Here is a 15,730-nt window from a genome sequence, read left to right on the forward strand (position 1 = left end):
TTTCAGATATCTCTTTGAGAAACTGACGATAGCGTTGGCCAACATACAAATAAGCCTTTTCATTGGAGCCTTTTACTGGCAATTGTGTAATTCATGTATTGGGAGTTATAGCTGGCCTTTTTCCCTTCCTCGTTGCATAAATTATCTTGTAAAATGTCTTCTTTGTCAGACCTCAGTATTACAAGATAATAGAAGAATGCATTTCACAGATAGTATTGCACTGCAGTGGAATGGACCCAGATTTTAAATGTAGAGGAAGACTGGACGTGGATCTTACTCATCTTATTGGTTTGTATACTGCAATCAACTTTACGTTTTTCTTTGGCTGTGTGTATTTGCTCCATTTTCTGGAAATATTTGTGTAAGTTAGAAATCCATGGCCAAATCAAGCTCTCCAGCCTTTAAGAAATGACATAGTTGAGGTTTACTTCTCCAGCTTTATTTTGACTTCTATCTGAGTTTTATAATCGTAATAATTAAAAATTGTTTGTTCAAAATTTTATGAATTTCTGGCCTGTTGCAAATCTTAAGATTTAGGTTAGCATTAATTAATAATGGATTTATAATTCTTATGTGTTTAAGTTGCAGAGTATTTTCTGTAACCAAGTATTTAAGGTTACTTAGTAAGGTAAACTAATTAGTTGAAACATTAGAGGACTGAGGATGCACATGTTTGGGGAAGAAGCAGATAAGTATCATACAATCATGCAAATGACCATTATCAGCATTTAAAGTCTGGGGTTTTTGTTTTATTTGGTTTTTTTGTTTGTTTGTGGAATTGACTGCTTTCTTGCAATACAGTGCCATCCCTGGAGTAAATACTTCCTATGGGGAAGTAGTTGTTATTTGAGACTATCTACATTTAGGAGAATATTTTTGGCAGTAAGACAAAGGGAAGAAAGGAATATTGTTGTACAGGTTGACTTGTGAAAAAATTTTGCTTTTTAGAAAGTACCTACCTGCGTTCTCTTATTCAGTTATGAGTTAGGAACCTGATCACTTGATCTTACTTGATCAGTTTCCACTGATCTACCAGTTGTAGGGTTAACTGTTTTGTCTCTCTATGCTAGTTCCTATTTATAATACGCAGTTAATCATGTTTACTTCACTTAAAACGTTTTGATTTTGCACTCCATGAAAAGTCAATAGAAATGGCTTATATCACTGTTCAGTGAAGGGATCTGCTTTACAATCTGCCCACATTTTCTTTTAGAAGCCTAGAGAATAATTTTATGCAAATAAGAAAACGCTTCTATTTGGATTTCTTATGTTAAAGGGGGGCCTTCTGATTTAACCCTGAAGGAGCTATCACTTCATTCTAATGTTAAATTCTACGTTTTCATCTTTTATTTAGTAGTAAGTTCATGTAAAGGAGAAGGGCAAAAATCATCACATGCAAACACTAATTTGTTAGAGAATGAACATAACAACTCTATAAGGATTTGTCTTCAACTTTCCTGGTCACGTGTTCTTACCCCTTTTTTATATTTACTGATTTTGCTGATCAAAACAAGAAAAATCACCACTATTTGGTAACATATCAGCCTGCTAGTTCGCTATGGTTGCCTAATTATTAATCAGGGTGGTGACAGAAATGCATAATTTATGGGAGACAGTGGTACTGCACTTTTTGATAGTTGCTAACGGTATAGATAGATTATACATATCGTGAAACAGCACTTCTGTAGTGTACTAGAAACCAGTCTGTTTAAAGTGTGTGTGTGTGTGTGCTTGTGTGTACATACATACATACATATATATATATATATATAAGCTACTTAGGTTTTTAGGTTTCAAACTAACTGAATATTATAGCTAGGAAGAGAAAGTAAAGCAAATCCTTTGTGATTTAAATTTACTTCTTCTTTTTTTCCATCTATTGCTTTTATGTCATAGGATCATAGGGTAATTTGAGGTTGGAAGGGACCTCAGAGGTGTGATGTGTTTTACATGACTTCTGTGTGGTAATTATTTAACTTTAGATGCCTGTGTGGACAAAGCTAAAGTAGAAGAAAGTGAAAAAAAAGCAGCAGAATTTTCCAAAAAGGTAAGTCCTATATCATCAATGTTTTAAGGTAGGGGATAGAAACCTGACAAGAACATTATAGATTTGTTTTACAGTAGAAGCTGAGAGAAAGCTGGGAAGCAGTGAATCTCACGGACAGGATGTTCTTCAGCAGGTTAATAGCTGTTTTTTAATCTTGTGCAGGGCTCAGATTTAAGCTTGCTCTGAATTCAAAAGCTGATGAGTAATGTTAGTTGTAAATATCCTGAGTTGTTGTATTCCTCTGTTGTAGATAACTGATGAGAAAAAATCCACTTGCTGCTATTTTATATTCTCCTAAAATATTTTAGTCTTAGTTAAATATCCAAAATATAAAAGGGCTGGGGAAAAAAAAGTTCATAACTTTTCGTCTAGCTCTAGTCTAGAGCTCAAACTTCTCTAAAAGCAGAGTCGTTACGTGTTTGAAAAATCATGGAGTCTTTAGGCGCAGAGAGAGAAATGAACAAAAAATAGTGATTTATTTCCTTATAATGTGCCCAAGATAAATTACTTTCACCTCATTACAAAAAAATAATTTATTTCCTTATTAGTCACGTGTTTAGGAATCTTACAGTGCCTTTTGGGACATGTTTTGCTAACAGTTTTAACCTTCTGCACCAATTTTTTATATTAGGAACTTGGTAACTGAGTTTTATTTTAGTCAAGGGAAGTTTTAGTTCATTGCTAGAAAGAGGTTAGACCTTTAACATTATTTCTTTAGGAAGAGTTCCAGTTTAGTTTTTCTTTGCAATGAAGTTTTTGGGGGTGTTTCTGAAGTAATTGATACCAGTCTTTCTGCTTAATCAGTGCTGGTGTTTGTGCTTAAAGTGTCTGGGTATGACATGCTTCCTCAGGTTACTTATATAATTTTTAATCTCAATTCATTGTATCCTGTCAAAAAGAATATGAAATACTGAATGCACTGTATTAGCTGCAATGTTACTGAAGTTCATATAGCATGGTGTTGTGTACAAAAAGCATTCGAAGTTTTGATGTTCACCGATCTGGTCTAAAAAGCCTTTTCCAGGCCAAAAGGCAGCACATCTTCTCATATCGCTTACAAATTTCAAATGAATGATTGAATGAAGTCATTAGATTTTTCTCTCTTTAATGTTAAATATGGACACCACTTTAACACCAATTATTGATATCCAGGCTTTAAAGAAAACAACTTGTGATGTTTCCCTGGCAGACCTCTTTACCGTAATGTGCTCTGCTAGTGGCAGCCAACGCGTGTTCTTCCCAATGATAAGTTGTCGTGTCCTGAAGAAGAATGATTAACAGAAGCCTTTGCAGAACGCTAAATAGTCTCTTAAACATAGCAAACAGTAGCAAGGTGAAAACGTAAGACAAAGTTTTCACAATCGTATTTGAATATTATAAACTGGATGTTTTCATTTTATACGGGGACAGTTAGACTGAAATGAGGGCTGACTTCTTTGGATACTTTCTGTCTTATGGTACTTTATGGATGATACCGATGAAGCTTCAGACATCTCTCTTCGAACTTGAGCTCTTTCCATGGAGTGTATACTCAAGTGGATTTTGAGAAGTCTACAATGTTTTTTTTTGTTTTTTTTTTTAAGTTAAATGTACTTTTTTTGTATGCCACAATAAGGATCTGGATCTGGGTGGTTTTGTGACATAACTTACTAATGACAATTTGTATGCGGTACTAGAAAAATACATACTGGAAAGATGTAGAATTTTTTTAAACCTAAAAGTGCATCTATTGTTCTAGCTGTGCTATTGTTCAAAGATTTCCTGAAAGTATAGTATCTAACGTGGCTATAAAGGGATGAATGCTTCTGTGGTTGTTAATCATTACAGTTTGATGAAGAGTTCACAGCTCGACAGGAGGCACAAGCTGAGCTTCAGAAACGAGAAGAGAAAATCAAAGAACTTGAAACAGAAATCAAAAACCTCCGAACCCAGGTAATAAAACTAAATCCAGTAAGTTCCACAGTTGAAAACTACTTTTCTTAGAATTGAAAAGAAGGTGCCCTTGAGAGTACTGAGTCTGCGGAATTTGAAATGTATTTGATAGTTGTATTGATTTATTTTTAAACCAGTGTAAAACACTACACATAGTTAATGGAGGTAGCAGTTTTTCAAATAGTAGTGTGTTGAACACCTGTCATAGATGTTTGCTTTATTGAGAATAAAATTTCCTTAGGCTATAAAAAGTTTCAATGTAGCATAATTTTTTCTCTAAATAATTGTTCATATCCTGATGTTACTTCTGTATGTTTTGCAGAAGGCTTTTTTTCAGAAGGCTTTGTATGTAAATTGCAAAGGTGGAAATAAAAGTATATGCATAATATACACACCTTTCAGACGATGCATGCAAATGAAGGCTAGTAACATCCATTTTTTTTGAACTCTGGATCTCAGACTGTAGCTTTCGCTAAAACAAGTACTACATTTATCTATGAGACTGTGTAACATTAGTGTAACAAAACTCAGTGCAGGAGCTCACGTAAGGACAAGGTGATGCTTTCAACCAAACTGATTTTACTTACAATCATTTTCTCATGAATTTCACTTGGAAGCACCAAAAAATACATGTCCAAGCGGTCTGTCTGTGTTCACTTGTGAGGTGCAGAGGACAAGCCGTGCTGCCCGTTGACCCTTTACAACATCGCTTAGGTGTTCATATTGTTTGATAACGATGAATTGGGGTTAGACGCGTCTCTTACACCTTTTAGGAACCAACAATTATTATGGCAATTATCTTTTTGCCTTAGTCTGGCTTACTTCGTTCTCCTTGAATGTTAGGCAAGGTTGCCGCCAATTGCCTTCTTCTTCGTTGTGGGTATCTTTATGCCTGTGGTCTCGCTTTCCGTTGGATAACGGGAACGGGAGTGGCACATGCTGTGCATATATAACCTGGCTACCATCCTCCTGCTATCAGGGTGTAGTTCTTTTGCTGGCAAGTTATCTGTGCTTTGGCCTTATCAGAGCGCTGGCCTTCTCATCTTAATGAAAACGTGTTACTTGGTATTTAGCAGCTGGATTGCTCTTGGTCATGTCCTTTTTATCAATATAAGCATTCTGGTAACTAGTGCTCTATGTCACACACAGACATTTCTGTCCATACTTCGTTCACATCAGTTTTAATGTTTTGACAGCCTGTCTTGCTGAGTTCTCCAGCAATTGCTCCATTACAACTTTCTCAGTTCACAGAATCAGAATCACAGAATCATTTAGGTTGGAAGGGGCCTCTGGAGATCATCTAGTCCAACCTCCCTGCTCCAGCAGGGTCCCCTAGAGCGCATTGCCCAGGATCACATCCAGACGGGTTTTGAATATCTCCAGGGAAGGAGACTCCACCACCTCTCTGGGCAACCTGTTCCAATGCTCTGTCACCCTCACAGTGAAGAATTTTTTTCTCAGGTTCAGGTGGAACTTCCTGTGGTTCAGTTAGTGCCCGTTGCCTCTTGTCCTGTCGCTGGGCACCACGGAGAAGAGGCTGGCCTCATCCTCTTGACAGTCCCCCTTCAGATACTTGTACACATCGATCAGATCACCTCTCAGTCTTCTTGTGGCCCAAAAAATGAAAAAGCCCACAAAAACACATGCCTTGTGCGGAGCCAAGAATTTATTTTTAGTCGAATCAATTATTAGTCCATTTATACTGAAGTTTGCACTTCTAGTTCAGATTATCAAGATGTTACAGCTCATTCACGATAATGCTACAATTAAAATTCATATATATAAGCTTTTTAGTGTCTACGCTTTTTTTTTTCTGTTATACTGCCCGTTTCTACTCCCAGCTAACTTAGAATAAGAATATATTGTGGCATTTAATTTTAGGTGTGTTCAGGTTTTTTCACAGCTTGTTTTTTTTTTTTTCTCATTTGACAGAAAACTAGAAACAATATATAATAGCTTGGGAGAAGAGTATGCAAATCGGATTAAATGAACAGCCTATATCACACAATGATTTTTTCAACAAAAGATCAGTTAGACTGTAAAGAAGTTAAAATATAACTCACTGTGTGGTGGTTTGTGGATGGCTCCTGCTGCTACTTTCTAGCAGATACTTTAAAGAAGAAAATTCTTTGAGGATTTGGTACTCTAGGCTAGGATCATGTGAAACAATTCTGATGGTTTAACACACTGCTGTTTCTGTTCATTGTTCTCTTTGCAACTGGAGTGTACGTTGCAATTGTTCTTCCTTCATACCAGTGCAGAAACAACAGCAGACAGATTAAAAAAAGTGATTCTTTTTTTTTCTTTTTTTCCAAACAAGATGTCAGGATAGTTATGAACAACTGTAGCGTCATAACCTCTTACACTGCAATAGCTCCTTCAGTGATTTCTGTGGAAAATTTTCCACCAGATTAATAATTGATGTTATTAGCATTCATAATTGTAGCTACCGTCTTTGGTGCCCCAGCTTATCAAGATACCCTGAGTGGGGACAATGGCAAGAAATAAAATGCTATACTGTTCACTTAAATATTAGTGCTATTATTAAGTTGTCTTTACAATGGAAACAATTCATTTCTGTAAAAATGCTGGGTTATTTAGTTTATTTGGCAGTTTTATGGTTCATTGTATAAGCTGTTGTTAATGTTTCTCATTTAAATAAGGGGATTTTTGTATTGTGACTTTATTGAAGTACAGTTGGCTATGAGGCAGCCTAGTTAGTTCAACTTTATTTGTAACTTCTTACTATTCCTGGATGAAAAATACTTTTAAATTTCAGGGTCCAGGCCTGACGAGTCAACTGAAAGAAGGAGCACCAATACCTCCACCCCCACCAAGTGAGACGGTGCCGCCGCCACCACCGCCGCCGCCGCCGCCACCACCACCTCCACCTCCATTGTTACCTGGTGGAACAGCACTTCCTCCTCCTCCTCCTCCTCCCCCACCTTTGTGTGGGCCTCCAATGCCAGCATCTCTTCGAGGTTTTCCTACTTCTTCTCCCCTTCCAGGGGTACCAGCATTACTGCCGCATGGAATGAAAGAGAAGAAAAAGTATAAGCCAGAAGTCTCTATGAAAAGAATCAACTGGTCAAAGGTACTGCATTGCTTATTTTCCCCCCTGTTCATTAAAAAGAAATTTTTGAAGGAGAAGAAAGTAACATGGTGGTTCAAGTTAATGGTGGTTCAAGTTTGTAGAATGCATCCCATCCATTATCCAAAACATTTCTGGTGTAATGGCTGTGGTGCAGCTGATAGTAGTTTTCAAAGACACCTCATCCAACATGGGAGAGCCTCCAAGTGGTTAATGATGCCAAGAGCTTGTAACACTGTATGACTTTCCTGGGGATGCCATTAGCTAACAGCTCTCAGAATTGTGGCTGTCCTCATATATAATTGAGTTAATAGTTGTACATGTTTTAAGCTGGAGATGATATTTGACTTTCCAAGTGAGCTCTTCAGAGGTAAAAATATTTTATTTAAAGCAGATTTGAGTAATCAAATGGTTAAAATAGATACTTAATAAATCACATTACTACATTTTATTCAGCAGGTTGAGTTATTTACATGAATGCTGGGTTTTATCATAGGCTAAGTGAATCTTGAAGTAATTTTCTTGAGGAAATTTTATATATTATCAAGACTAAATTAGTGCATCTTAAAGGCAGTTTGAGCTCAGCAGAGTTTCATGCTAGAAAACATAAGTGTATTGGGATTTGGTGTGGAAAAAATGCTTACATCACCAAAATTCTCAAGGCAAATCAAATAAGGTCCTTCATATATCGCATACTGTCTGTTTGGTCTCTAGGATTTCACACTAGTTTGGATGAGTGTCCAGTACTTTTTTTGTTATAGTAGTAAAGCTTTGTACTGCCAGTCAGTGACTGTTGCTTTCTTTGAAAACCAAATTCTATCTCAGAAGTGTATCAGTACCGAGCACTCTGTAAAATCAAAGTGTTGATGTAATTAAGCTGTTAAGTGGCTACAAGTGGCTAAGGTCTTTGACCTTAAGCTGTAATTTCATATAGAACAACTGATGAACGCTCAATTTGAATGTCAGTCTGAAACAGAACGGGTTTTTTTTTTCCAGACTCTTTCACAGCCAATAAACCTGTGGAAATGCATATAGATACAGATAGGCATCCTTATAGATATTTGAATGTTATGATGTTGTCCTGGGTAGAGCTGGAAGACTGCGCCAGATGCTGCTTCTGGTTGGACATCCTACTTCTTTTGAACATGAAAACATTGAAATGAATCACATCACTGGAAACGCAGAAGAGTCCTTTGTAGGCTGTTTTCACGATATTGCGAGAACACAGAATCATTTTTCCACGCAGTTCTTACGTAGTTAATCTATGTTGTCAGACATAATGGAATTTCAGTTTTAATAATATGTGTAAAATTATGGTGTTGTGGCAAAAGCACTGTGTTTAGAAATAGTTCTAGCTTTCACCATGGGGTTTTCTAGATGATTCAAGGTAAATTGCTTTGTGTCATAAATTCTTCATTTCTGAATATATACCATTATTATTTCAAGCAAAATTTTGAAGAACTAATCATGACGGGTTTACCGTTGGGAGAGAAACTAGACTGTTCTCTCAAATTTTTGGATAAATGATCTTAAGGGAGTTTCCAAACAAAAAGTAAGCTTAAGGTTTTGTTCCTCTGTAAATTCTGAAGTGTTGAATAGTGAAATGGCGCTTTACTTGGAGAACCGAGTAAGAGCATTAGTATGGATGATTAATCCCACTAACTTTGAAAAGGGGAATCTAGAAGACTGAGATAACTACAGAGCTATTTGACAACCTGTGTGTAAATGCATAGGTTGTCAGCCTTATATCTTCTTTTACCAGAAGAATTAAAGTATATAATTTATCACCTTTATTGTTTTGCTCCTGAATTTTGACCTATGCCAAAATAGTCTGAAAATATATCTAGCAGTAATAGTTCAAAAACAGATTTTCAAAATGTTTAAGTAGAAGGACATTCCGAATAAGTAATTCTGATTTAAATGTATTTTAACACGTGTTAAAATAAATATGAAACTATTTCCTTTGTCTTTTTCACTCTGCAATTCTCACATCAAATAAATTATTCTGCCTGTAAGGTTAAATGTTATCTTTCCTTCTTTGTTGTGGGAGTAGGAATTAAGAGTATCTCAGAGAAGAAGACGTTATAAATCTTTACTTTCAGTTAACAAGCTTCAGTGTTGCGGGTAGTTGTTATCCTCACTTCAGAAGTGCTGAGCCATCCACGTGATTTTCTCTTATTTGATTCAGTAATTCATGAGTTATCTATTTGAGATTTAAAGGGAGGGATGTTGCATGTTAAAATATGCTTACTTCTCAAGTGTATTTGTTCCAGAAGCATCAAGATTAAGTTTACTTATTTAAATTCTCTCTTCATGGGGACAATGTTTTATTAAATATCTGGGTCTCCCCACAGTGACATATTTGTTTTAAAACATGCATAAATATGTTGGTGCCTCCCAAAGAGGTAATGACCGCTTTCGCAGGCTCTTATGACTCATGCAGCACCAGCAGAATATTCTTAGTGCTACGGTACATTAATGGCTGTGTGGGAAATTTCACGTCCCTCATAGAGAATTGTAGATCAAGGTGATATTATAAGAAACTGGAGCGGCTGCAGTAAAATGAAATTGGTGGAGAGTTTTTTGTTTGGATATAATTCTCAGTATATTTCTGGAATACTGAAGTGTTTTTGAAAAATACAGGTTAATTTGTATGCTTCTGAATTTAAAAGGAGTCTTGCAGTCCTCCTGTTTTCTGTACAAAATATCTTGAATCTCCTGCCTGCCATGCCAAGATACTAGCATTTTTAGAAAAGTCAGCTGGGCTGTTTTAAGTACTGTGGTTGTATTGTTAAAAAGAAGCAAGAATGTAAGAATTTTCATGCTGGGAATAAAGATGCTTATTTCTTTCTTTGAGGAATATGGCGTTATTTAGTTATAGAATCAAGAGGACTTTTTCGGAGGGGGGTTGTAGTTCATCTAGTTGGATAACTTGTTTTAGTGCCTGTACTCTTATGAATCATTTGAATTACACAATTTTGTAATCCTTTCTACTGTAATAATTCATCTTCAAAAGTTTAACTTTTTTAATGCTGAGCTTTTCTTGAATTAAAAAAGTGTAGGTGATTTCACTGCCTGTAAATATTTTACCATTGAATATCCTTGTTATCTTTTTGTTTAGAAAATTATTATCGTCATAGCTTCTACTATGTAGTTTCTTGATTTTTTTTTTTCCATTTTTATTTTTAAAATGGAGCTCTAATGCCTGAGAAATGCCTTTCTGCCTAGCCTTTAAAAATGTTCTTTGGATATTATGTCAGTTAGCTTCTCTTACCTTCTTTGATCGCTGAAGGTTGATATAAATCTTTTGTACGGGTTTGCTGTCTTTTTACTCATAGGTGGTGTTTTCCTTAAAGGAGTATAGATTTCATCACGGATTTACATTTTGCCACTTCTATGCATTTGATCTGGCTAGTGTTTTCATAAATAAATTTTTAGTTTATAATATCAATTTATCACTGCAGCCAATATCATTGAAATGAGTTATATTAATATATTTACCGAAGTAATGTATAAAGTATATATCTGAACACTGTCTATGATAATAGAAAGTAACTACAGATGGATACTTGGCTTAAGTAGTCTGGGAACCGTGCCAAAACTCTTCTACGTTTTGCAAAAGAGTACAGTCTATTTAGATCATCGCTTTAAGGAGCAGTCATTTTAGGAATAAAATTCTTATCGCTTAATTTAGCGCATGTAGTTGTAACTCTTCATTGTTGGTGTTGCATTAAGTTAGGTTTTAAAAAATGCCTTGTCTGCAGCTGATGAAGTAGCTACAGAGTAAAACAGTGATCATATGGTGAAAGGTGGAGGACCTGTGTGTTTCCGTGAGATCCTGATAAGGCTTATGGTATTGACAAATTTCCTGCAGCTTGAATTTAAATAGCCCTTTAATTTCAAAGTTTTTACTGGCATTTGACCAGTGTCCCAAACTTGTAAACAATGATTGAAAACACTTGAAAACTGGAATAGGAGCATGTTTTGGAAACATAAAATAGATACGCGGAATCATTCCTGAAGAGTAAAATCAGCTTTCAGCTTCTACTGCAGTCTACTTTCTTTTATTGTTTTTTAAAAAAGCTAGTATCAAATAGAGCACTTCAGGTAAATGTCTATCTGTTAGTGTTTAGTACATTTGAAAAATGGAAACTATACACATAAATGATACTAAGTATAAACTATTTATCATATCTAAGATGATGATTCTTCCTAAAGGCTTAATGTTTTAAAAAGACATAATAATTTAGTCTCTTAAATGTCCCTCCTGGCATAGCATTTGCAAATGAGGTATGCCATCCTTTACACAGAGCAAGAAAGATTAGCGTTCCTCCTATAATCTTTAAGTAATTATGGTGCACAGCAGTTGTGAAGAAAAGGCTTTGGGAACTATCTAGAAGGTAATCAAGAGAGAAAGCTAGGGCAGTTCCAAACTCAGTTGCTGTTATGTTATCAAGCCTGTTTGGAAAACTTGTTGAATGGAAAATTTTAAAGATAAAACATTTCCCCTGATGACTCTGCAGATATAAATACTAGATGAGGTACTGCTGATGTTAACTGCAATGAAATTTCTTTCTACTAGGAATTAAGAAAAGGCTGCCATACTTCCCTTGGATTTGGCTAGTTTTCTGTTAATAAGCTGTAATTGTTTTAACTCTGTGGTTCTAGGTTGTGTTTCTAGGTTGGTGAACTGTAGTAATGTAAGGTTGTAAGAAGACAAAATTTGTGAGAAGAGATAGTATTACTATTTGCCTGTCTTCAAATTATCTGAATACAGCAAAACTACCAATAGAGCATGGAAGATGATATATTTTTGCCATTTTGAAATGGAAAACGTTAAAAAGAAATCAACCTGAACACTGTCTAAATTCTGAGCTTTTGGGAAAAGCAAATATTCTCAGAATCTGGGAATCGGTGGTAATTTTTGACCATCACATGTAATTCTTTGTGTTACAGATTTATGCAACTGAACTTAAATAAATAAATAAATAAAATCCACCAAAACAACAAAAAAAACCCTGAATTAACCTGAGAAAACATTCTTCACCTACTCCAAAAAAAGAAAATCTCAGACACAGGATCAGTGAATTTCAAGTGATTTGAGAAAGCAATCTTTATATACCATAAGAAGGGGACGGGGGAGAAATGTAACCAACTCTTCTGCCTTAGGAGCAAAACATAGTCCAGTATTTACGACAAGGATGAGCAAGAGCCAGTGAACTTTCTCGCACCATATAGGCTATGAAAACACCTCCTAGTACAAATAATTGATACATTAGGGGACTTTTTGGCTGACACTTGGAAAAAAATTCTAGCAAAACCGGTATGATGGGACTTCTGACATCCTCCCCCTGGCTACTGTCAAAGTGAAGAGTAAGCAGCACAATACTTTCAAATGTCAGAATGTTTGAAATTCCATGTGAGACCCCCCTCATTGACTATTTCAAGAAATTGATTGGGGATGAGGGGTGGGGAAGCAGCAGTTACCAAAACTCTCCATGGTAGTAGTCCCTCTTTGTGACGAGAGTTCTGTAGTCCTTAAGATTTAACAGTAGAACAGTAGCACAGGGTGCTACTGAAATTTTATACCAAGCACCATGTTTGTGAAATTCATAGGCCGCTCCATGTTCTACCTTAATATTTTTAGGTCTGTTGCTCTTTAAACTTTCAGTCATGGTGCACAAGAGAAACCCATCAAACATACGAAACAAAGGATGAACTTAGGTTGATAACTAGAGGATACCATGAATTCAATGCAGATAATTACTTTGGGTCATGCTATAATCCCACATCCTTCTGTAATCTTTGCTTTTCCTTGGGCTAAAAACTCTATTATCTCCTCTTTCTGCCTCCACTCTTAAAAACACTTCAGGTAGCAGCTACCTCTTCTGCAGGTAACTGCCTTTTTTATTCTTTTTTCGTAGATGATCCAACATGTATGTACACACGCACACTTAACTAAAGTCTGAACAGTTATCTCAGTCAGCTACTTCTCATTCAGACTTGAAGAAAAATTTCTCTTCTTAAAATTTGTCTAAATTTTTCAGTTATGCCCGTTGATGTAAAAAAGTATTCTCTGATTATGAAACTTACCTTGCCAAAAACCCTTATCTTGTTGGTATTGGGTAACTTTACCCCTTTTTTACATTGGGATTTTTTAGAGGAAGTTGCACAGGTTTACTTGAAGGTATTAAGCTGATCTGATAAAATCATTGTGAAGATAGAGGATAGTTGGTGTGACTGTATTTTCCTTAGGAAGCATCTTAAAGAGAACATTTTTAAGATGGATTGAGATAACATCTTTGTGAACAGATTTTTTGTGATTCTTGCACCCAAAATGATGCAGGGTCAAAATGGAAAGATGACAAACCTAGCCATGTTCATCATTTGCTGCTTCTAATGACTTTACTGCCTCTCCACAGGTTAAATCTCATGTGCCATGGCACCATTTGTGTTTAAGCGTCTTAAAATCGTTCTTACTAGTTGTTTAATTCTCAAACTTAACTCAATGCGATTATCACAACAATCTGGTCGCATTGATTTTAATTTGGCTATTGAAAATACTGATTATTAACCTCAAAAATGAATTTTTGTTTCAGGTTGAGCCTCATGAAATAACGGAATGCAGCTTTTGGGTAAAGGCTAGAGAAGATAAATTTGAAAGCCCAGATCTGTTTGCAAAATTAGCCCTCAACTTTGGAACACAGATAAAAGGTACGTTCTTCTTTTACTTCGTATTATGCTTCTATTAAGTTTAAAACTCTGTGTAATGCCAGCTATCTTTACGGCTTGTGCAATGCTATGGAATTCACAGCATGGTTTTATAGTGGGAAGGTGTCTTGCAACATCTGTATTTTTATAAGCATTGCCATCTATTACAAGAATTACCCCTCCCTGTTTTGTCACTTGTTCTTGAACACTAAGAAACCTGACAAAAAAAAAACTGTGTAAGAGCGCATCTCAAATTTCCACTTTGCAGGCAGATGTGAATTTGTTTCAAGCCAGATTTTAATAAAAATTCAAATTTTGATCCTAAAATCATGCCCATCAGCATTAAAATATCTAGCTGCAGGAATTTCAGATTGTCACGTTCTTTTAGATATTCCACGTGTGGAGGGTTTAATGTGTAATACAAAATTAATTTATTTGAAGTTATTGGAAGTTGCATGAAATTTTGACTTAGCAGAGTGATACAGCAGTGCACTTACTTCACAGTAGATCAACAATATATATCACGGAAGTATAGCAACTGCAGTATACAGTTAAATCACAGTACAAATGTGGGTTTTGTTATTGATCTCTGTAATATGCTTGCCATCATGCTAGGCGTATCAAATGTCTGGGAAGGATTATGTGGGTTGAAACCATTTTAAGCCCGTTGGCTTTTTTTCAAAGTTCTTTTGTTTGTTCTTCATTTTTTTGTACTCTATGTTGGGCTAAGCTACATACACATTCCCTGTTACTGCTCTGGCTAACTCAGGAAACATAAAATTGCATTCTTTTGATTAACTTGGGAGCAAACAGTTACCTAGCTGGTTGATCCACTCAGCTTATGTAGTCGTTTATTTAGAACAAAGGATATTTTCTGGTTCCCTTTGTGCTGAGGTAAGTTCGGATTCCTTTGCAGCAGTTGTGGTGAGTCCCTCCATTCATTCTGGCCTGAGCCTCAAGGGCTTACAGCTTTTCCCTATCTCCTTACAGTCTTCTTCCATTGTAGGGGTTCACTGATGCATGAAACAAGTTTAGATTTGGGACTGTCCCATTATGGTCTACTGGCACTTGGTTGACTCAGAGCACGAACTGAGTAAACTTACCTCTCTCTGTAGCGTATTTTGCAGACGCAGGTCTCCTTCGTGTTTGCTTTCATCTCTTTCTAAAGTGGAATACTGTATGATATCTCATGAAAAAAAGATTGCAAACTTCTTTTTAAAAAAAAGGGGGGGAGAGAGAGAGAAAAAGGAAGCCCTTTAATTAGCTTTCATATTATTCAAGTTCATGTTATGTGTAATCTAAGAAGCATTTCCTAACAAGAGTTCTCTACAGTTCAAGAGAAACTGCACTTTTATTGGCTTATGTGAACCAAATGTATGTTAATTTTCTTGAGGCTGAATGTGTGGATGCATGTTCTTTAAACTGTTTGAATAATACCATAGGAAAGTAAACAAATATTCTTCTGATTATGTGGGAGCACCCTGTGAAATGGGTCTATTGTTTGGCTGTAGTAGAGAAAACAATATAGTAAGAATGCAGCCTTATGGAGCTTTCTGTAAAGTCAAAATGAGGTTGCTCAATATGTCATGTAAATAACTTTTCTGCTAATGTTTTTGGATTAATAAAATTCTTAATTTCTCTAATATTTTGAATCCTGTGAATAGGAGATAATTTGTTAGTATTTGTATCTTAAGTCTGGAATGCAGTTGACTAAGAAATTAATGTTATGATTTTGATGCTTTAATACCATCCTCAGCCATTTGTGGTTTTCAGATGGCATTAGAGTACTTTCGAAGCTGCATACAACCTCTTCAAGACTTATGATTAACCATGAATAATAATGAACAATCGATCAGTGTTTAGTATGTGGGTCACTTACCAGTAATTTGTTTCAGGCATTGGAAAGTAGCAAGTACTGTTGAAGTATGGTTCAATAATAACTTATTCAA

At 35.8% G+C, this 15,730-nt stretch overlaps 1 protein-coding gene across 10 annotated transcripts in view; it reads left to right on the forward strand.

Moving 5' to 3' along the window:
• The window catches only part of DIAPH2 (diaphanous related formin 2), a 280,711-nt gene that overhangs the window by 57,746 nt on the left and 207,235 nt on the right, over window positions 1–15,730 (forward strand). For all 10 annotated transcript variants that reach the window (XR_011143401.1, XR_011143400.1, XR_011143402.1 and 7 more), the window contains 5 exons: window positions 170–288; window positions 1,983–2,047; window positions 3,875–3,979; window positions 6,759–7,073; window positions 13,670–13,784. Coding sequence is in view for 4 of the 10 variants with exons in the window: in XM_068956705.1 (XP_068812806.1) it covers window positions 170–288; window positions 1,983–2,047; window positions 3,875–3,979; window positions 6,759–7,073; window positions 13,670–13,784 (719 nt within the window). In the remaining 6 variants the exon portion in view is untranslated. The remainder of the gene's footprint in view (window positions 1–169; window positions 289–1,982; window positions 2,048–3,874; window positions 3,980–6,758; window positions 7,074–13,669; window positions 13,785–15,730) is intronic.

This window comes from Struthio camelus, chromosome 11 (assembly GCF_040807025.1).
Source record: "Struthio camelus isolate bStrCam1 chromosome 11, bStrCam1.hap1, whole genome shotgun sequence".
NCBI lineage: Eukaryota > Metazoa > Chordata > Aves > Struthioniformes > Struthionidae > Struthio > Struthio camelus.